Consider the following 19,651-nt stretch of genomic DNA (forward strand, 5'->3'; position numbering starts at 1 on the left):
TCCAGGATTTACCCTGCCTCTTTCCATATATTTCCATGATTTTCCATGTATTTCAATGAGTGCTCCATAAAAGCATAAGCACATGTAAAAATAAATAAATAAATATTTTCAATATTTCATATCTACATTAACATCTGAAAATGAACCAGGGACTGGGGCAATTTCAAATTCCCCAAATGTGAATATGTTTATGTCCCAGTGAACCATGTCATCAGATAAGTCAACCACTCAAATAAACAATCAAGCAGAAAAATACCTTAACCTTACATAGAAAGGCCCGAGACAGTAAACTCAACCCATGTCCTTTTCTGTGGAACAGTACTAAAAAAGGGCAAATAATGTAATAAGTGGGTCAAATGAATTATCAAAGCAGCTCAAGGGTTCATCATATCCATTTCCCAGGGGAAGATGATTAGTCCTAATGTCCTTACTGCCCTTTTGTGTGAGTAAAAATTGTCCTTGTTCCCCATTGCCTGCTGTGATCACTTCAGAGCTCTGTTTCAATTAGTATTCTTTCATACTTTCTGGAAAGGCCGAACATTGAAATCATTAAACATGGTTTTTGTCTTTCTGCATTTTCTGTAAAACATTTTACTTCAATATTAATAAATTACTATGTCAGAAGGAACTGTTGTTCCTACAGTGCAAATGAATGTACATAAAAAACAATAAATGATTGTAATAATTTATATATTTATGAAAAAATAATAAACAGTGTTATAGTACCCAAGGTGTAAAAATAATTTACTTAATTTCACAGTTCATGATTAAAGTTTAAAAAAATCAAATGTTCACACATTATTATGCAACTCCACTTAACAACTTGTAAACATCTGAGTCAAACACACCTCCCAGGAGTATTATTAAAAAACAATCCTCATTAGCAAGTAAAACAGTATATCATTCTAGACTAGAGGTTTACCATTTGTCCAGGGATTAATTAAAATGTGAGACAGTTAATAACACATCAATTAATCAAACTTCTAAGGGGCTCATTAAAAATATGTTTTGACAAAGTAATCAGGGATTTGGCTGTTGTAATTCTGCCTAGTTAAAGTGGTTCCAGTTACATAATAGTTTTATAAAAGTTTTATTACAGCTCTTTATTTTAAGAGCTGAAATTATATTTAAGCTGAATAAAAATATATTTTTATTATTTCTGTGGCACTACTTTATGGTATAAGGTATTGTTATGCTAATGCAGCAATTATGTTATAAAACAGTTATAAAAGTATATAAAAGAAATACTTTTAAAGTATTATTTGTAGCACTATATACCAACATATCTTTACTAATAATATATATATATACGAGTTTATTGTTTGCCATTTGTATCTATCTATCTATCTATCTATCTATCTATCTATCTATCTATAGATATATATCTATAAAAAAAAAAAAAAACACCCAGCACGCCCCTGCGGGCGGTTTATCCTTCAAGCTCGGGTCCTCTACCAGAGGCCTGGGAGCTTCAGGGTCCTGCGCAGTATCTTAGCTTCTGGACAGAGATCTCCGATGTTATTCCCGGGATCTGCTGGAGCCACTCGCCTAGCTTGGGAGTCACCGCACCTAGTGCTCCGATTACCACGGGGACCACCGTTACCTTCACCCTCCACATCCTCTCGAGCTCTTCTCTGAGCCCTTGGTATTTCTCCAGCTTCTCGTGTTCCTTCTTCCTGATATTGCTGTCATTCGGAACCGCTACATCGATCACTACGGCCGTCTTCTTCTGTTTGTCTACCACCACTATGTCCGGTTGGTTAGCCACCACCATTTTGTCCGTCTGTATCTGGAAGTCCCACAGGATCTTAGCTCGGTCATTCTCCACCACCCTTGGGGGCATCTCCCATTTTGACCTTGGGACTTCCAGGTTATACTTGCACAGATGTTCCTGTACACTATGCCGGCCACTTGGTTATGGCGTTCCATGTATGCCTTGCCTGCTAGCATCTTGCACCCTGCTGTTATGTGCTGGATTGTCTCTGGGGCATCTTTACACAGCCTGCACCTGGGGTCTTGCCTGGTGTGATAGACCCCAGCCTCTATGGATCTTGTACTCAGAGCTTGTTCTTGTGCTGCCATGATTAGTGCCTCTGTGCTGTCTTTCAGTCCAGCTTTGTCCAGCCACTGGTAGGATTTCTGGATATCAGCCACCTCCACTATCTGCCGGTGGTACATACCGTGCAGGGCTCTGTCCTTCCATGACGGTTCCTCGTCTCCCTCCTCTTTCTTGGGTTTCTGCTGCCTGAGGTATTCACTGAGCACTCGGTCAGTTGGGGCCATCTTCCCAATGTATTCTTGGATGTTCGTTGTCTCATCCTGGACTGTGGTGCTGACACTCACCAGTCCCCCCTCAGTGAGATCCCCTCAGTGAGATCATTAACAAGACTGGCTACGGATACCGACTACGGAACGGAGCAGTTGTCAGCCACCTCCTGTACATGGATGACATCAAGCTGTATGCCAAGAGTGAGCGAGACATCAATTCACTGATCCACACTACCAGGCTATACAGCAATGACATTGGAATGTCGTTCGGACTGGAGAAGTGTAGTCGGATGGTAACAAAGAGAGGGAAGGTAGTCAGAACTGAGGGGATTGAACTACCAGAAGGCAACATTGCAGACATAGAGGACAGTTACAAGTACCTGGGGATCCCGCAGGCGAATGGGAACAATGAAGAGGCCGCTAGAAAAGCTGCAACCACCAAGTACCTGCAGAGGGTCAGGCAAGTCTTGAGGAGTCAGCTGAATGGTAAGAACAAGATCCGGGCCATCAACACGTACGCCCTGCCCGTGATCAGGTACCCTGCTGGGGTAATAGGCTGGCCAAAGGAGGAGATAGAAGCCACTATCTATCTATCTATCTATCTATCTATCTATCTATCTATCTATCTATCTATCTATCTATCTATCTATCTATCTATCTATCTATCTATCTATCTATCTATCTATCTATCTATCTATCTATCTATCTATATATGAATAAGACTTTATTGTTTGCCATTTGTAAAATTCAAACAACATATGGTAGAATTACTATTTTGGAAACATCTTTGAAAAGCAATAAGGAATAAGAAGCCACATTTGAATATTTGGTACCATCATCTTATTTAAAGAAATCTAACATCTATAAAAACTGAAAGAAACTTTCTAACCCATCTCACCTTTAACTGAAAGGTAAAGGTGCACCATCTGCACCATTGAGAGCATCCTGACCAACTGTATAGCAGTCTAGTATGGGAGCTGCTCTTGCCTCGGACCAGAAGGCATTGCAGAGTATCGTGAAAACCACCCAGCGCATTGCCGGAGCACCACTTCCTGCCATAAATGACATCTACAGGAAGCGGTGTCTGAAAAGGGCTGGGAAAATCATCAACAACTCTTCACCCTCCTGCCCTAAGGCAGGCGCTACAGGAGCCTCCGGACTAAGACCACCAGGTACCGGAACAGCTTCTTCCCTACAGCTGTCAGACTGCTGAACTCTGCCTCCTGACATCTGACCGACATTAAACTCATGGACTTATCACACACACACACCCACAACCACCTATAACTGAACACACACACAACGGACAAAAACAAACAAATGACCAACGGTACCCTCATACACACAATAATAACATGGACTGAACCACCACTCACAACCACTAGCACTTTATATAATCTCTGTAGGAAATAGCCACATATCTCACTGATCTAAACTGCACTACTCTATAATTCTGTTCAATAATAATTATAGTTCTACAACTGTTTACAACTGTTTATAACTTGTATAGTTCATATTTCTATACAGTTTCATATTTATATCCTGTTCATAGCCTGTACATAGCTTGTACACTCACTACAGCCTGTACATACTTTTAGTTATAGCATATTTATAACATACCTTCATACCATGTACATAATAGACCCGCATAATTTTTTAAGACCATAATTTTGTACCCTCATACCTATAATGGACCCATTTTTGTAATATGTCTATATAGCTATTTCATTGCTAATATATATTTTGTAATATATCTATATTATTGCTAAGCACTTTCTGGATGGATGCAAACTGCATTTTGTTGCCTTGTACTTGTGACATGTGCAATGACAATAAAGTTGAATTCTATTCTATTCTATACTGCTGGAACTGGAACAAACAGACTGTTTTGTGTCGGAAACATTTTAGTTTATTCCTTATGTTTCCTGCATTTACCCTGTAGTTTACTGGTGGTTATTTTAATAGTAATGCGCTTAACATTAGTTTATTTAGCTAAATTAAGTAAAACTTTTAGTACTTGATTTGGATACTGAATACAACCTTAACAAAAATATTTTTTTTTTCTATCTTTGTAAATCCATTAATAATCCCAGAAGTATACATGTCACGGGGTGACGTTACATGTTCTGGTCAAGGTGACTTTAATAAAGCAAGAGAAGCACAACAGTTCAGAGCACTTTAGGCAACATTACATTTGAAAAATGGCACCCTTGATTTCTGTAAATATTAACTTGATTTTAATTATAATGTGAAAATATTTTAGTAACAATGTTTAGTAAATTCACAGTTGTCTTTTTCTAACTTTAAAATGGAAAACCAGTCCTTTGACTTTAGTTCCGAGTTAACCCTTGATCCATTTGTTATCCCACCTGGAGGAAAGTATCCTATATTTTTTCTTGGCATTTCAGTTTGTATTTTTGGAATTTCCTGCAACCTGACCTTGTTGGCTTTAATCATATTGAACAGAAACCTTCACAAACCCATGTATTTCATCCTATTTAGTCTTCCACTCAATGATCTCATAGGACTATCTGCAATGTTACCAAAAGTACTTTCAGATATTGTTACAGAGACACACAAAATAGACTATCATCTCTGTGTTTTACAGGCATTCCTGCTCCACATGTATGGTGGTGGCATTTTGTTTATTCTTGCAGCAATGTCCTTTGACCGTTATGTTGCTATTTGCATGCCCTTACGCTATAGCTCTGTCATGACACCAAGATTTATTAGTTGTATCATTGTACTAGTTTGGGGCCTCGACTTTGTCTTGATTGTATCACTGTTCTCTTTGCAGGCAAGACTTCCCAGGTGCAAACATGTTGTTATGAATGTGTTTTGTGATAACCCATCTCTCCTGAAGCTGACGTGTGGAAACACAACAGTCAATAATATTATGGGGCTGTTTAACACTGCTGTTATACAAGTTGTAAGCGTATCCATTCAGGCATATTCCTATGTTAAAATTCTCATTGCATGTGTGGTTACAAGGAAATCAGAAACAAAGGCAAAAGCTGTCAACACGTGTGTCGCACAGTTAGTTATACTGTTCATGTTTGAGGTTGTGGCAACATTCACGATTTTATCTCACAGATTCAAAAATGTTTCGGTTGACATGCAAAAGATCATGGGCATGCTCATATTTACTGTACCTCCACTTCTGAATCCAATCGTATATGGGTTGTATACAAACGAAATACGAAGCACTCTCCTGAGAGTCTTAAAAAATAGAGTATCTATGTGAATATTTGCTTACTGTTAATCAAATCATAAAAATCTTCTTTGAGCTGCAATAAAAATGAAAACACTGCGTCATCTGATCAGCACTTTGAAAACTGTAAGAGCTACACATGAAGAAGTTATGTAAAATAATGACACACACAAGAACAGACACATACGCCATCTGCATCACTGTGGAAAAATCTGCAGTTTCCTGTATTACAGGAAATATTATTGTGGATTTTTTGTGTCTGACCTTTTTGCTAATGTAGTTTGACTCAGTAACACTTATAAGATGTAGCGATTCTTAAAATATAGAGATAAACATTCATCCCACTTTAAATTAATGATTGTTGACTACATCGTACTGCAGTTATGAAAACTTGTTGTTACTTTTATCCTGATCTTTTTGTTTTGGTTTTGTGATGCGTTTTGTGATGTCAATATATTGACAATATACTGCACATGCTCAATACATCAAAGTACATTTTTCTGATCATCTTTATTATAAATGATAATATATTTAGATTCTATTTTTATACAGTTTTTTGAATTACAGAAAATATACTCATGGTCCATAAGAAAAATGGAGAAAAGATGGGAGATATTTGTGTTGTGGTTTATGTCATGGCCTGTCGGAGTGGCTAGGGATTTTCCAGTGCTTCTGGTGTCCACCCTCAGAGGTTCTGGTGTCTCACCTGTATCTCATTCATTAGCAAATCAGCAGGAGGGTTATTTTGGCCAGCACTGCCTCCCACTCATCCTGCTACCTCTTAGTGATAACTAGGCGTCCCTTATGGTTAGCTTCATCCCAGTTTTCTTCATGTGCAACTTTGTTTCTATGCGCTTCAGCTCCTGGTCGCAGTCTCCCAGATCGACGCTCGGTTACCATTCTTTTTCCAGCGCTGGTCCTGCTTGCTTTCCTCACCTGCAAACTGCTCTCAGAATCCATAACCTTGCTTACATGCATGCCCTCCTGCCCATCGTGACTTTACTAGACCCCTCTGGAGAATCTGGAAAACTTTCCACTTTTCTGAAAGACTTTCCACCGTTTTCAGTGTTCATGCCCTGCTCTGGACACTCCCACAGGTACCCTCCCCGAAGCGTCTCAAATTTTGGCCTGCAAAACTCCCTTCAGTCAGTACTAACCTCCAGCTTTCCTCTATCACCTTACCAGTCCAGTAATCTTCCTCTCCTCTGTTTCAGAGTTCTTGTTCCGCTCGCATTCTCTGCCAGTGACTCCTCGTGATGATCTGCTCTCTGCTGGTGTCTCCTCATGTGTATTCATGTTTAGCAAGATTCCACTCTCGCTGTGTAAATAAAGACTTGTGAAAAGTTAAGTGGGTTTTTGAGTCTGCTTTTGGGTCTGAATCTTGCTTGAACTTCTGGTTCATGACAGTTTATAAATATATACACATGAAGTTGTTTAGTCACACAACTAAATAAATAAAAGAGCATCTAACCCCATCGCCTTACCCTTAACCAAATCTCTATGCAGAATTTGTAAGGGAGGGATATTACTTTTGGTTGTGTAATTTGTTTGATTTTCATTTATAATCTGCTTGTACTCTGAGTTTTATTGACCAATCCCATTTTAGAATGCTTTGGTCTCATACAAGTAAACAGTCTGTGTAGAAAACAATGGAGGGCATGCCTTTACCTAAATACAATCTCAAAAACTTCATCTCTTTTTAACATGTCTTACAACTATTTGTAAACAAGGACCATCACGTAAAGCTCATCAAAGTTGGTCAGTGGACAGACTGATTGGTTCCCAGACTGCCTTTATGTTAAACTCTGTTGGAAGTGGTGCGAGAGAAAGAGCACAATCCTTACATAGTTATTTAGTAATCTTTCATTTTTAAGGATTCAAGTCAACCATAAAACACTTGTAAAGTATCTAAATCCCCATGTTAAGAAAAGACCTGACATAGTGTATCGGAATATAGCTTAGACTGACTTCAACAAGAACATAGTATCAGAAGGCATATTAGTCACTATCAAGTATACTGAGGTTGTGCACTGCACTGGTATTCTGCAGAGGTCTAAGCCTTTGCAGTATTAAAAAGTAGATATGGATACAGCCTAGGAAGTGATAGATTGAGAAGCACAGTTGATAAATCAGGGGTGTCCAACTCCAGGCCTCAAGGGCTGGTGTCCTGCAGGTTTTAGATATCACACTGAGTCAACACACCTGAATCATATGATTAGTTCATTACCAGGCCTCTGGAGAACTTCAAGACATGTTGAGGAGGTAATTTAGCCATTTAAATCAGCTGTGTTGGATCAAGGACACATCTAAAACCTGCAGGACACTTCCCCTTGAGGCCTGGAGTTGGACACCCCTGTCATAAATGAAAGTGTAGAAAAGTCAGGGGCCCAGGCAATAGAAATTACAGAGATGAGGAGGGATAAGAAACAATGCAGAAGACTATGGCCCTTCACACGAGGCATCACCAGCGAGTGAAGGAAGTTGCTGATGTCAATAAATCCTCTCCATGTCTAGGGACTGACTTAGCGATAAGATTTACAAGTTTATCTAAACAAAGTTGTTTGACAAGTCGTGGGCACAGAGGACTGGAATGTACTGCAGCTTACTGTAACTGCCGCAGGACTGATGATAGCTTCAATCTCGTATGGTCCAATGTAACATGGAGCGAGCTTATGGGAAAGGCATTTTGAGCCCCAGCTCCGACAGTCTCTGTCATTGTGTCCTTGGGCAAGACACTTCACACTTGCCTACTGGTGGTGGTCAGAGGCCCGGTGGTGCCAGTGTCCGGCAGCCTCGCCTCTGTCAGTGCGCCCCAGGGCAGCTATGGCTACAATGTAGCTTGCCATCACCAGTGTGTGAATGTGTGTGTGTGAATGGGTGGATGACTGAATGTAGTTTAAATCGCTTTGGGGTTCATAGTAACTAAGTAAAGCGCTACACAAATACAGGCCATTTACCATTTTACCATTTAAAAGGATGTTCAGCCCCCTCTTTCCATTTCCCTAGAGCCAACTTCACTGCTAACATCTCCCAGTTGGCCACATCATACTGTAATTTTTCTCTGCAGGAGGTGACAGAAAAATGCACAAAGTTGCAGCTTACCTATTAGTCCAGAACGCTGGGAACAGAGAACAACCCTGACTCCAGAGTCTGATGCAACTACTTCTATGATAAATGGTTTTGCGGTATCTGGGTGGATCAAAACAGGTGTTTTAGTAAGACAAAGGCAGTTTTGGCTTCAGTGGACAAGACAGGCAGGACTTTGGTGGAGGTGAGGTGTGGTGGGTGCTTGTGTGATGTGGAAGTGAGCCCTTCACTTACAGGTCGATCTTCACCTGTCCTCCTGCCAAAATATAACCCAGAAAAATGACAGAAGGAGAGTGGAACAAATTTCTTGGCCTTGACATATAAGCGGTTCTCGAGGAATCGCTGCAGGATGGAGTGGACATGGACACAGTGCTCCTGGGGTTTTTTGAAGAAAGTCAGGATACCATCAAGACATACGAACACAAAGATGCTCAGAAAATCTCTTAGAATGTCACTTACTAATACCAGGAAAACTGGAGCGTTAATGAGGATAAAGTTTTATATTGAATGTGGTTTTCCATTCATCTCCGCTCCTGGATACAGACCAGATGATAGGCAATGCGTAAGTCAAGTTTAGTAAAAATAGTTTCTATGTGCTTACAGATAATCTTGAAAAACTGATAAAATGATGAAAGCTGACCTGTTGATATGTTGTTGATGTTTGTGTAGGTAATTAATGACATGATATAACATTTCTGATCCTTGATAAATCCCTTGTGAGGCAGTGGTTAAGACCATGTGAATCTAAAGATGAACTTTAAGATAACACCTAATACTCCAGAGAACTGCCTGCTGTTCAGAGTCACGTCTATAAAGCCTTTAATCCCTATGAATCTTTTACTAGGTTGTCATTGCCAGCACTGACATAACTGGATAAAGATGAGTGCTTTGTGTGTATGTACAATGTTGTGCATATGTACAATGTTTTTTCTTCTTTGAAGCGATTGACTCCTATATATGTGTGTGTGTGTTCTATGAGTTATTTAAATTTAAGGTCAAAACATTCTAAGTTGTTTTTTTTAAGAGTGCAAATTACATGACATGAAATGTATATGAAGTTCTTTGGAGAGGGAGGATAGAGTTTGTTGATTATAACTGAACTGTAACATTTAATCCTATGTCTTCTTTTTATATATTTTCTATTATGTCCTTTGAGGTACGTAAATATTGTCTTGCTCATTAGCAAAGAAGCGATGATTGACTTTCAATTTTATAGTGTGAAAAAGCAACAAAATGAACAACCGATACAACACATCCTCTTTTTTACAGATTAATGTCTTTAATCTCTCCTCTGAGAGTGTTTTTCCTGCATTTCTTTTTGCAACTCTGAGTTACATGATCATACTTTTTTGCAACCTTACTCTAATCCTCACCATTGTGCTGAATAAATCTCTGCATCAGCCAATGTACCTAATTCTGCTGAATCTTCCTATTAATGACCTTATAGGGTCATCAGCTCTCTTTCCACAGCTCATCAAAGAAATACTGAGAAACAGTGGGATAATGCAATACTCAGCTTGCGTTGCTCAAGCTTTCTTTATCCATATCTATGCAGCAGGCACTGTGTTCAATCTGAGTGCAATGGCATATGATAGATACATTGCCATATGTTACCCACTGCAGTACAGTACTGTGATGACTAATGCCCATATCATGAGAATAATCACCATTGTATGGATGAGTTGTTTAGTTTTAATTGCTGTGCTTTTTTTCTTACTTTTGCGCTTGCCTCGTTGTCGATCTGAAATGACAAACCCCTATTGTGATAATGCATCTCTGTTGACTTTGGTCTGTGCTGACACAACTATTAACAACATCTATGGCCTTTTTATAAGTGCTTTTTCACAATTGGTGGCTAATGGAATTGTTTTCTACACATATCTCCGCATCCTCATAACTTGCTTTAGATCTAAACGATCAGATACAAAAGCCAAAGCTCTGCAGACATGTGCTACACATCTGATTGTTTTTCTCTTGTTGGAGTGTCTTGGTCTTTTCACCATCATATCATATAGACTAAATAATGTTTCACCCCATTTCAGAAGATTTATGGGTTTGTCAACTTTAATTTTTCCCCCAACACTGAATCCAATCATCTACGGTTTGAAAACAAAGGAAATTCGAGAAAAGGTGTTGAACTTTTTAAAGAATAGGATGTTTTCATCTTAATGCACTCTTTCAAAAGAATCTGATGTAACATGCTGAAACATTTTAATTGTTTTATTTTCCCGTATTTATCCTGCTGTCTGACATTAATTCAGTCACTCTGTCGAGTCTTTTAAAAAATGCTGATTAAGTTTTCTGATGACAGATATTGTAGTGCTTTTTGAAAGAATCTAGGTTATTACTTTATTTTTTAGTTATTGCTTGTCATTATATTCTTTTGCATAAAAAGTAAATGGAAACTTCCAATTACACGTTTTTCTCGTTGTGTGACTGTTTTCACAAAAATCAAATAAAAACTTTATTTTCATAGAATATGAACTTTTATACTTTCATATACATTGTATATTATCAATCATCTTTTTCCATTTTAATATCTATTATTATTAGTATTATTGTTATAACTACTACTACTACTACTAATAATAATAATAATAATACAACAATTTAAATATATAATTCCATTAAATATTTGCCTATTTTACTTCATCTCATATGTCATTGTACTGAATTTGAGCAACCCTAAGCTTAATGCAGATTACTTTTAACAATTATCCACCTCAATTAAATCTATGGTCTGGAGCACAGGCTGCTGTCGAACAGGGCAAGCTAAAGAATAAACATTTTGTGTCAGCAAGGGGTGGGGGAAAGCCATTCACCAGAGCATATCTTAAGTGCTGCTGATGTGGGCTGGCCTTCTCCACACGCTCTTCAAGGCTGCAGTGCACAAAGACACTGTGACGTCAGACACATTCACACTCACTTTTTTCATGTGCATAAATAAATCATATGGCTGATGATATGTGCCATGGTGATCCATGAGTATGATCATAAGTTTATTTATTTTTCAACCCAACAGAACAAATAAACAAAAACATGATGCTGATGCTATGAACACTCCACACACATGAGTCAAGATGCAGGAAACTGCTCACGGAAACTCTGCACACTCCAGTTATCATAGTGTCTATTTATATTCAGTACATTGTTTATGTGAAGTGTGCTACATAACTCAGACTGATTTAAACATATATCTGTCATGATCCGGCAGTGTGCAGGGAGGAAATGGACCCAAACGCAAACTCACTAGAAACAGGTTAGAAATCAAAATGGCAGCTTTAATTGCTGAACAAAGAATGTCTACAAAACCTAAACTGAGAAGAATCTAACAAAACACACGCAGGGAGACACAGGGAGCATGAGGGAGATCGCGACACTGACACAGAGAAACACAGGGCTTAAATACACTGGGAAATAACGAGGGGAATGAGACACAGAAGGGGAGCACAGGTGGGAGAAATCGGACATAACCAGACCCAAGGGAAGCGAAACTCAATACATTCACGTAGGACACAGACCTTCAAAGTAAAACAGGAAATGTAACATAGACGCAGACTTGACTAGGGGAGACAGAGCAACTAAGAAACACAGAGAACAATAACAGGGAGACACAGAGAACAATAACAGGGAGACACAGAGAGCGGCTAACTAACTACTCAGAAAACTAAATAGAATACAAGAAAGCCAAAGTAAGACACTAGACTAAAGAATAAACTGGGGCAACAAAGAGAACTAAGATCATAATACAAAAACTCAGAGACAGAAGAAACTGAAAACAATGGGTCTGCGACCTAGGAACATGACAATATCTATCAATAACATCTTAACTCATTCACTGCCATTGACGTCTATAGCCGTCAATGGCAGTGAATGAGTCAATGGGTTTAACTCATTCACTGCCAATGGCTGGCAGTGAATGAGTTAATTAAGGCTCCTTACTACATTTCTCTTCTTTAAATCTCCAGTTTAGAGGAATGAACATCAAGTAGAATGTGAGTAATTTTAGTAACTCACTATGACTTTAGTTTATATACAATAAATCTTTATTCCGGTGTCCTATATCTCCTCTCGACAGGTTAATATAATTTTTATTGCTGATTTTTTTTCCCAATCGTAATCATTTTCACTAGAATATTTTATGACAGAGATATTTTACTAATGCACACCGCTAAAAACAAAACAAAACAAAACAAAATGGTAAATGGCCTGTATTTATATAGCGCCTTACTAGTCCCTAAGGACCCCAAAGCGCTTTACATATCCAGTCATCCACCCATTCACACACTGGTGATGGCAAGCTACATTGTAGCCACAGCCACCCTGGGGCGCACTGACAGAGGCGAGGCTGCCGGACACTGGCACCACCGGGCCCTCTGACCACCACCAGTAGGCAACGGGTGAAGTGTCTTGCCCAAGGACACAACGACCGAGACTGTCCGAGTCAGGGCTCGAACCGGCAACCTTCCGATTACAAGACGAACTCCCAACTCTTGAGCCACGATCGCCCCAAAACAAAACAGGATCAAATGACCCCCTGTCTTTTGTGTGATACTGGGCTATATATATCAGGCTTTTTGACCTAATTGGATAATAGGATGACAACATAATACTCATAAATAATTACCAGGTTTATCACCATTCATCCACAAGTTTCTGTGTGGTTATTTGTTCCGCTGGAAAAGAAATGAAATGGTAAAAGCTCATCTTTTGGGGCTGAAATACCTTCAATAATTTAACATTGGGGACTCAAGTGGATTCAATTATTTATTTATTTATTTATTTATTTTTTTGGCCTGTCCCATGTGGTTCTTTAGCCATCAGAATTGTTGTCTGAAGACCAACAAGGATACCCAATGGATTTACTTTGCCAAATGGATCACCGTGGCATTGCCGTTTTGGTCCATTTGATCGATCTTTGTTTTTATTATTTATTATATTTTTATTTTCAGATGTTACAGACGGGACAGACATGAGTGAGGGAAAGGAAAGGGAGAAAGAAAGAGGAAGGAAAAGAAAAACAGAAGGGGAGAGGGACAGTGAGAAAGGGGGGGGGAGAAAAAAAATCTCCTGGATCACCTGTTGAGAGAAGAAGAATAGAAAACAAGCAAAAAAAAAAAAAACCAAAGCAACATACTAAACACAACACCATCGCATTAATCTAGCTAAGTGTAAACAGCAGTAAATACTAAATATTCAATGTTGTTGTGCAGCACACAGGACAGACAGCGCACAATGTGCTTTGAAGTAGCAGCCAAGAAAGGTGTAATTTAAGTCTACTAGCAGTGAACACCCGTGTGCATACCTGTGTGGATCAGTGCGCTTGTATTCAAATGGTTTCCACATGTAATGGTCTGCAAGAGGATGTAGAGAGCCATAGCCCCGTCCCCCAGGGCATGAAGCAGACATGGAGGAGATCCAGGCCCCAGACATCCAGAGGCCCCAGAGTGCGAGAGCCCAAGGAGGACCACCGGAGGGGCATCCGTGCCACCCTCATGGGAAGGGCTGAGGATCCCCAGACGAGGCGTCACCCAGTAGCCACCGAGTAGAAGCTAGAGGGGGCTGCACCGGCGTGCCCGCCGGCTCTGCCGGCAGCCAGCTGTGCCAGAGTGAACCGAGCCGCAGGCCCAGAAGCCGCAGGCCCAGAAGCCGGAGGCCCGAGGGCCCCCCGCATCCCGGAGGAGGCCTGACCGAGCAACAGGCACCAGGCCCCGCCAGGTAGCCACCGGGAGCGAGCTGGTACATACCTGAGTGCCCAGCCCCGGACACCAAGAACCACCAATGAACCGACCCCTGAGGGCATCAGTCACCGGCAGGGAGTGTGGTGAGGGGAGATAGGCCTTGGAGGGCCTGGGAGTTCCCAGAGAGGTGGAGTCTAAGACCCGACCTGACATATAGACACAGACAAACAGGCACACACAGACACAAACATGCATTCCCACCCTCATGCACACATATACAAACACTCAGCACTCACCCAACGTAAGGATTGACATAAATGGACATGTACACACAATAACACTCCCCAAACATACACTATACCCTGCCCGGGTCCAGGTACCCTCGCCCCCAGAGGGGGAAACAGAACCCAGGCCCAAGAGATGTTACCCTTCCCCCTAGGGTGGAGGCAAGCGAGCCGTCTCAGGCTCCGCAGCAGCAGGGAGGCCAATCGGACAGCCAACATCTCCTCCCAGCCCCCCTGCCCCAATGGCTAGCAGAGAATGGGGGTGTGTGAAGACCCCATACCTCCCTCCTCCCGCTCATGTGTAGTGTTGCTGCGTGTTGTTCTAAAGTGCATTTAAAACAAGGGAGAGCATGGTGCTGCTGCACCCCCGAACCCCAAACCCCCACGCCTGCCCCGGATCCACTCAGGGGCAGCCAGGCCACCAGGCCAGTAACCTACGTCCACCAGTACAGACCATCCTTCAGCCCCGCTGCACGCAGCCACGAGGAGAACAACCTCTAAGAGCGACCAGAGCCACTAACCAGGTTATGAACACAACCCCCGGGTTAAGCCCTCCAGGGATAACGTCTCTAGGGGTCCTCCAGGCGCCCTAAGCCCGTCCCAACTCCATATCAACAACAGTAGCTAAGGCGGGACCAAACCATGACCCCCTACCCCCGCTAGGTGATGGAGCCGATCAAAGGAGCCCAGAGGGATTGATCTAATGTGGTGGCAGAGGCTATATCGAGACTAATGTGATCTATACACCTGGATGAGGGAAAAGGCACGGTCAGGATACTGTTTCTTGACTTTTCCAGTGCCTTTAATACCATCCGGCCCTGTATGCTTCAGGAAAAACTGAACAGGATGGAGGTGGACCCCTGCCTGGTGGCTTGGATCTCCGACTACCTCACCGACAGACCACAGTACGTCAGGCTGAAGGACATCACGTCTGACACTGTGGTCAGCAGCACAGGAGCACCACAGGGAACTGTGCTGTCCCCTCTTCTCTTCACCCTGTACACCTCTGACTTCTGCTACAACTCTGAATTATGCCATATTCAGAAGTTTGCAGATGACACGGCCATCATGGGGTGTATCTGGGATGATCAGGAAGAGGAGTACAGAAGTCTGGTGAGGAACTTTGTCGCATGGAGTCACACAAACCACCTGCAACTCAACACCTCAAAGACTAAGGAACTGGTTGTGGACTTCGGGAGGTCCAGAGAAGGTCCACTGCCGGTTCAGATAGAGGGGGAGGAGGTGGAGGTGATCAACAAGTACAAGTACCTCGGGCTGTGGGTGGACAATAAACTGGACTGGTCATGCAACACAGAGCACCTGTATAAAAAAGCCCAAAGCCGACTGTACTTCCTCAGGAGGCTGAGGTCTTTTAACATCTGCAGGAAGCTCCTGAGGATGTTTTACCAGTCGGTGGTTGCTGGAGTACTTTTCTATGCTGTGGTGTGCTGGGGGAGCAGCACAGCAAAGAGGGACTCATCCAGGCTGGAGAAACTGATCAGGAAGGCTAGCTCTGTGGTCGGCATGAAGCTGGACACTCTGGTGACAGTGGCAGAGAAAAGGACATTAAAGAAACTGCTGGACATTATGAACAATGCTGGGCATCCTCTGCACACGGCCATAAACAATCAGAAGAGTTTGTTCAGTGACAGGTTGCTTCTCCCCAAGACAAGAACTAACAGACTTAAAAACTCCTTTGTCCCACACGCCATCAAACTGTTTAACTCCTCTCTGGAGGGGAGAGGGAGGGGAAACAGGAGGACAAAGGAGGGGGGAACAACTAAGCTGTAGTGCCTCTTCACCTCACTGTACAATACCTTGTGCAATACTTTTTGTAAATAGTCAACAGTGCAATAGACTCAATACTTGAAATGTGCAATTCACTTGTATTTTTATTTTTTATTCCTATTTATTCTATTTATCCCCTTTGTATATTTTATTTATATTTGTCTCTGTATTTATATATGTGTGTGTGTGTATATATATATATATATATATATATATATATATATATATTCTGTAACTGTAACTTCGGTCGTTGCTGTGCTTTTTGGAAGTCGAATTTCCCAGAGGAACCCACCCGAGGGATTAATAAAGTTCTATCTTATCTTATCTTATCTTATTAGAAGGTTTCTATATTGGCTAGAATTAAGATTATTTTTATTTTTCCAGTTCATGAGGACCGTTTTCTTGGCGATGCATAGGGCAGTAAAAACCATGTGGACTGTATTAGTTTCTGTAGTGACCTCATCCTATTTTCCCAACAAGCATACTAAAGGGGAGGTTGGAATTTTACATTTCAGACACTTTGATAAATCTTCACATATCTCGTGCCAAAACTTCTGCATTTATTTTGTTTTTGACAGGTTTACAAGTACTGCAATTAAATGGGCAACTAGGAATATTACTGAAGTTGCCATTGCTGACCCTATAGTGTCTATACAAACTGTTATCAAGTCCTATCCACTTCATTAGCTCTATATTAAAAATATTCCAACATTTCAGTGAGCATTTTGGTCTAGCTTATTTCTAAAGAAAGAAGGAAAAAAACAGAGTGGCGTTGTACATAAAAGATCTTCACCACTGTTTCCTGCCAAGAATAGATGATGTTAGGGTTCCAAGCATAAATGTCATAACACAGAGCACATACTGTTTTTTGCAATGATCAATTAGAGCGATTATGTTTGATTTCCACGTGCACGTTTGTGCATGTTCTTAGTGAGATGATAATACATTTTTGATTCTTCGCAAACCCTTAAGTCTTAACCAGAAAAGGGCAGTAACGTGTAACGCGTTACTGTAATCTGATTACTTTTTTCAGGTAACGAATCCCTTACTTTCAGGTAAAGTAAGGGATTACTATTGCAAAAACGGTAATTAGATTACCGTTACTTTCCTGTAGGAACGCTGCGTTACTGCGTTACTAAAACCGTGATATTTTTTGCAAGAATGTCTCATGACAGTGACGTAAGCGAGTGCGACGTTCGTGACAACAGCTGTGTGCAGATCAACAGTGGATCATATATCCAGTGCAGGAGAGAGTATGAGCGTGCAGCGTTTAAAGCTTGGAAGTACTGACCTTACTTTGAGTTTGATTCCATAAAAAGTGACAAAAACATTAGTGTCTGTTGTGCGTGGGAAGAAAACTTCTTTTTAAAGCGAAACCCCCCTAAACTTCCAAGCAAGCACTGAGTGCGCTACGACGTAATGGGAAACTCACAGAGAAACTCGCGGATTCTTCCACTGACCGCTCCGGCACACCTGCACCAGGGTAAACCTCCGCCTATGCCACTCCTGCTTTATAGGTGAAAATAGAGCAACAGGACCGCTAGTCTTTGATGTTATTTATTTTCTGCTGTGTTTTACTTGCATCTATTTGAAAGAGTGAGTGTACACACACAAAAAAATATATTTTATGTGCTGGAATGTGCAGAAAATAGATTTAAACAAATTTCTTCCAGTCAGAGAATGTTGCATATAATTACATTTTTGCTTGATGCATAAAGTTAAAAGGTTAAAACTAATAAAACAAGTTTTAAAAAGAGACTTTTCCATTTGATTACATTTTGTATGATGGATTAAAAGTAGAATTGGGCTGAAAGATCTATCGCTTTATCACCTATTCAGGTTGTAAATCGTGTTTTTAAAAAGTAACTAAGTAACTAAGTAACTAAGTAATTAATTATTTTTGAAAATAAGTAATCAGTAAAGTAACGGGATGACTTTTTTGGGGGAGTAATCGGTAATTAGTTACTGATTACTTTTTTCAAGTAACTTGACCAACACTGGTCTTAACTAACAATCTAAAGATGAGCTTTAACATAACACCCAATACTCCAGAGATATGCCTGCTGTTCAAAATCGCACCTATAAAGCCTTGAATGTTTTATCGGGTAGTCACAGGCAGCACTAACATAAGTCGATAAAGATGACTGCTTTGTGTGTATGTGGTTTAGATATAATCTTTATTATGCATTGAACTGAATGAATGCTTTTTTGCTATTTTGCTGTTTCAGGGTTCTCGTTCCGCTCGCATTCTCCGCCAGTGACTCCTCGTGATGACCCGTTGTTACGACCCGGCTCTGCTACAGGGGATGTAACATAAATGAGCCCAGAGACAGAGGGTTACATAAAAAGAAAAACATAAGGTTTATTAACACAACCGAAAGCCGTTAGTGAAACATCTCACTAGGCAATAGGGTGATTTAAACGAACATAACAAACAACTTATATATTCAAATAACACTAACACTACTCATCTAAACATCTCACAGGCAGTTACTAAACACAAAGGTTGCAAAGGGCAGCAATGCAAAGACAAAGGCAAAGCCAAAGGCAGGAGGGACAGTCTGCACAGAGGCCGTAACACCTGTTCTCTGCTGGTGTCTCCTCATGTGTATTCATGTTTAACCAGATTCCACTCTCGCTGTGTAAATAAAGACTTGTGAAAAGTTAAGTGGGTTTTTGAGTCTGCTTTTCGGTCTGCATCTTGCTTGAACCTCTGGTTCATGACAGTTTATAAATATATACACATGAAGTTGTTTAGTCACAAAACTAAATAAATAAAAGAGCATAGTTTGTATACATGCATAAAATAAATCACAATTAGTAAGAAGCACTTTACTTTTTAAATTTTATATATTGCAATGTAACTGCCTGAGACCTGCATGAGCACATAGATGCCTTTAACTGTCAAACAGCTTGCCATGAACCCTCTGTCTGTAGCCTGTTGTGCTGACTCTATCCCCATCGCCTTACCCTTAACCAAATCTCTATGCAGAATTTGTAAGGGAGGGATATTACTTTTGGTTGTGTAATTTGTTTGATTTTCATTTATAATCTGCTTGTACTCTGAGTTTTACTGACCAATCCCATTTTAGAATGCTTTGGTCTCATACAAGTAAACAGTCTGTATAGAAAACAATGGAGGGCATGCCTTTACCTAAATACAATCTCAAAAACTTCATCTCTTTTTAACATGTCTTACAACTATTTGTAAACAAGGACCATCAGGTAAAGCTCATCAAAGTTGGTCAGTAGACAGACTGATTGGTTCCCAGACTGCCTTTATGTTAAACTCTGTTGGAAGTGGTGCGAGAGAAAGAGCACAATCCTTACAT

The 19,651-nt window shown here is 40.7% G+C and overlaps 2 protein-coding genes across 2 annotated transcripts; both read left to right on the forward strand.

Moving 5' to 3' along the window:
• Nucleotides 1-4,576: 4,576 nt before the first annotated feature.
• On the forward strand, nucleotides 4,577-5,512 carry LOC101475459 (olfactory receptor 52B2-like). The gene has a single exon (XM_004558275.2). It carries the CDS (start codon nucleotides 4,577-4,579, stop codon nucleotides 5,510-5,512), a length of 936 nt encoding a protein of 311 aa, XP_004558332.2.
• Nucleotides 5,513-9,799: 4,287 nt separating this feature from the next.
• LOC101475763 (olfactory receptor 52D1-like) lies at nucleotides 9,800-10,735 on the forward strand. Its single transcript, XM_024805061.2, has one exon. It carries the CDS (start codon nucleotides 9,800-9,802, stop codon nucleotides 10,733-10,735), a length of 936 nt encoding a protein of 311 aa, XP_024660829.1.
• The last annotated feature ends 8,916 nt before the right edge of the window (nucleotides 10,736-19,651 follow it).

The sequence above is a fragment of the Maylandia zebra genome, linkage group LG14, assembly GCF_041146795.1.
Source record: "Maylandia zebra isolate NMK-2024a linkage group LG14, Mzebra_GT3a, whole genome shotgun sequence".
NCBI classification, from domain to species: Eukaryota; Metazoa; Chordata; class Actinopteri; order Cichliformes; family Cichlidae; genus Maylandia; species Maylandia zebra.

What these genes read in the sequence shown, in the direction of transcription:
- LOC101475459 (XM_004558275.2), top strand. Translation starts at nt 4,577, where the DNA reads ATGGAAAACCAGTCCTTTGACTTTAGTTCCGAGTTAACCCTTGATCCA.
- LOC101475763 (XM_024805061.2), top strand. Translation starts at nt 9,800, where the DNA reads ATGAACAACCGATACAACACATCCTCTTTTTTACAGATTAATGTCTTT.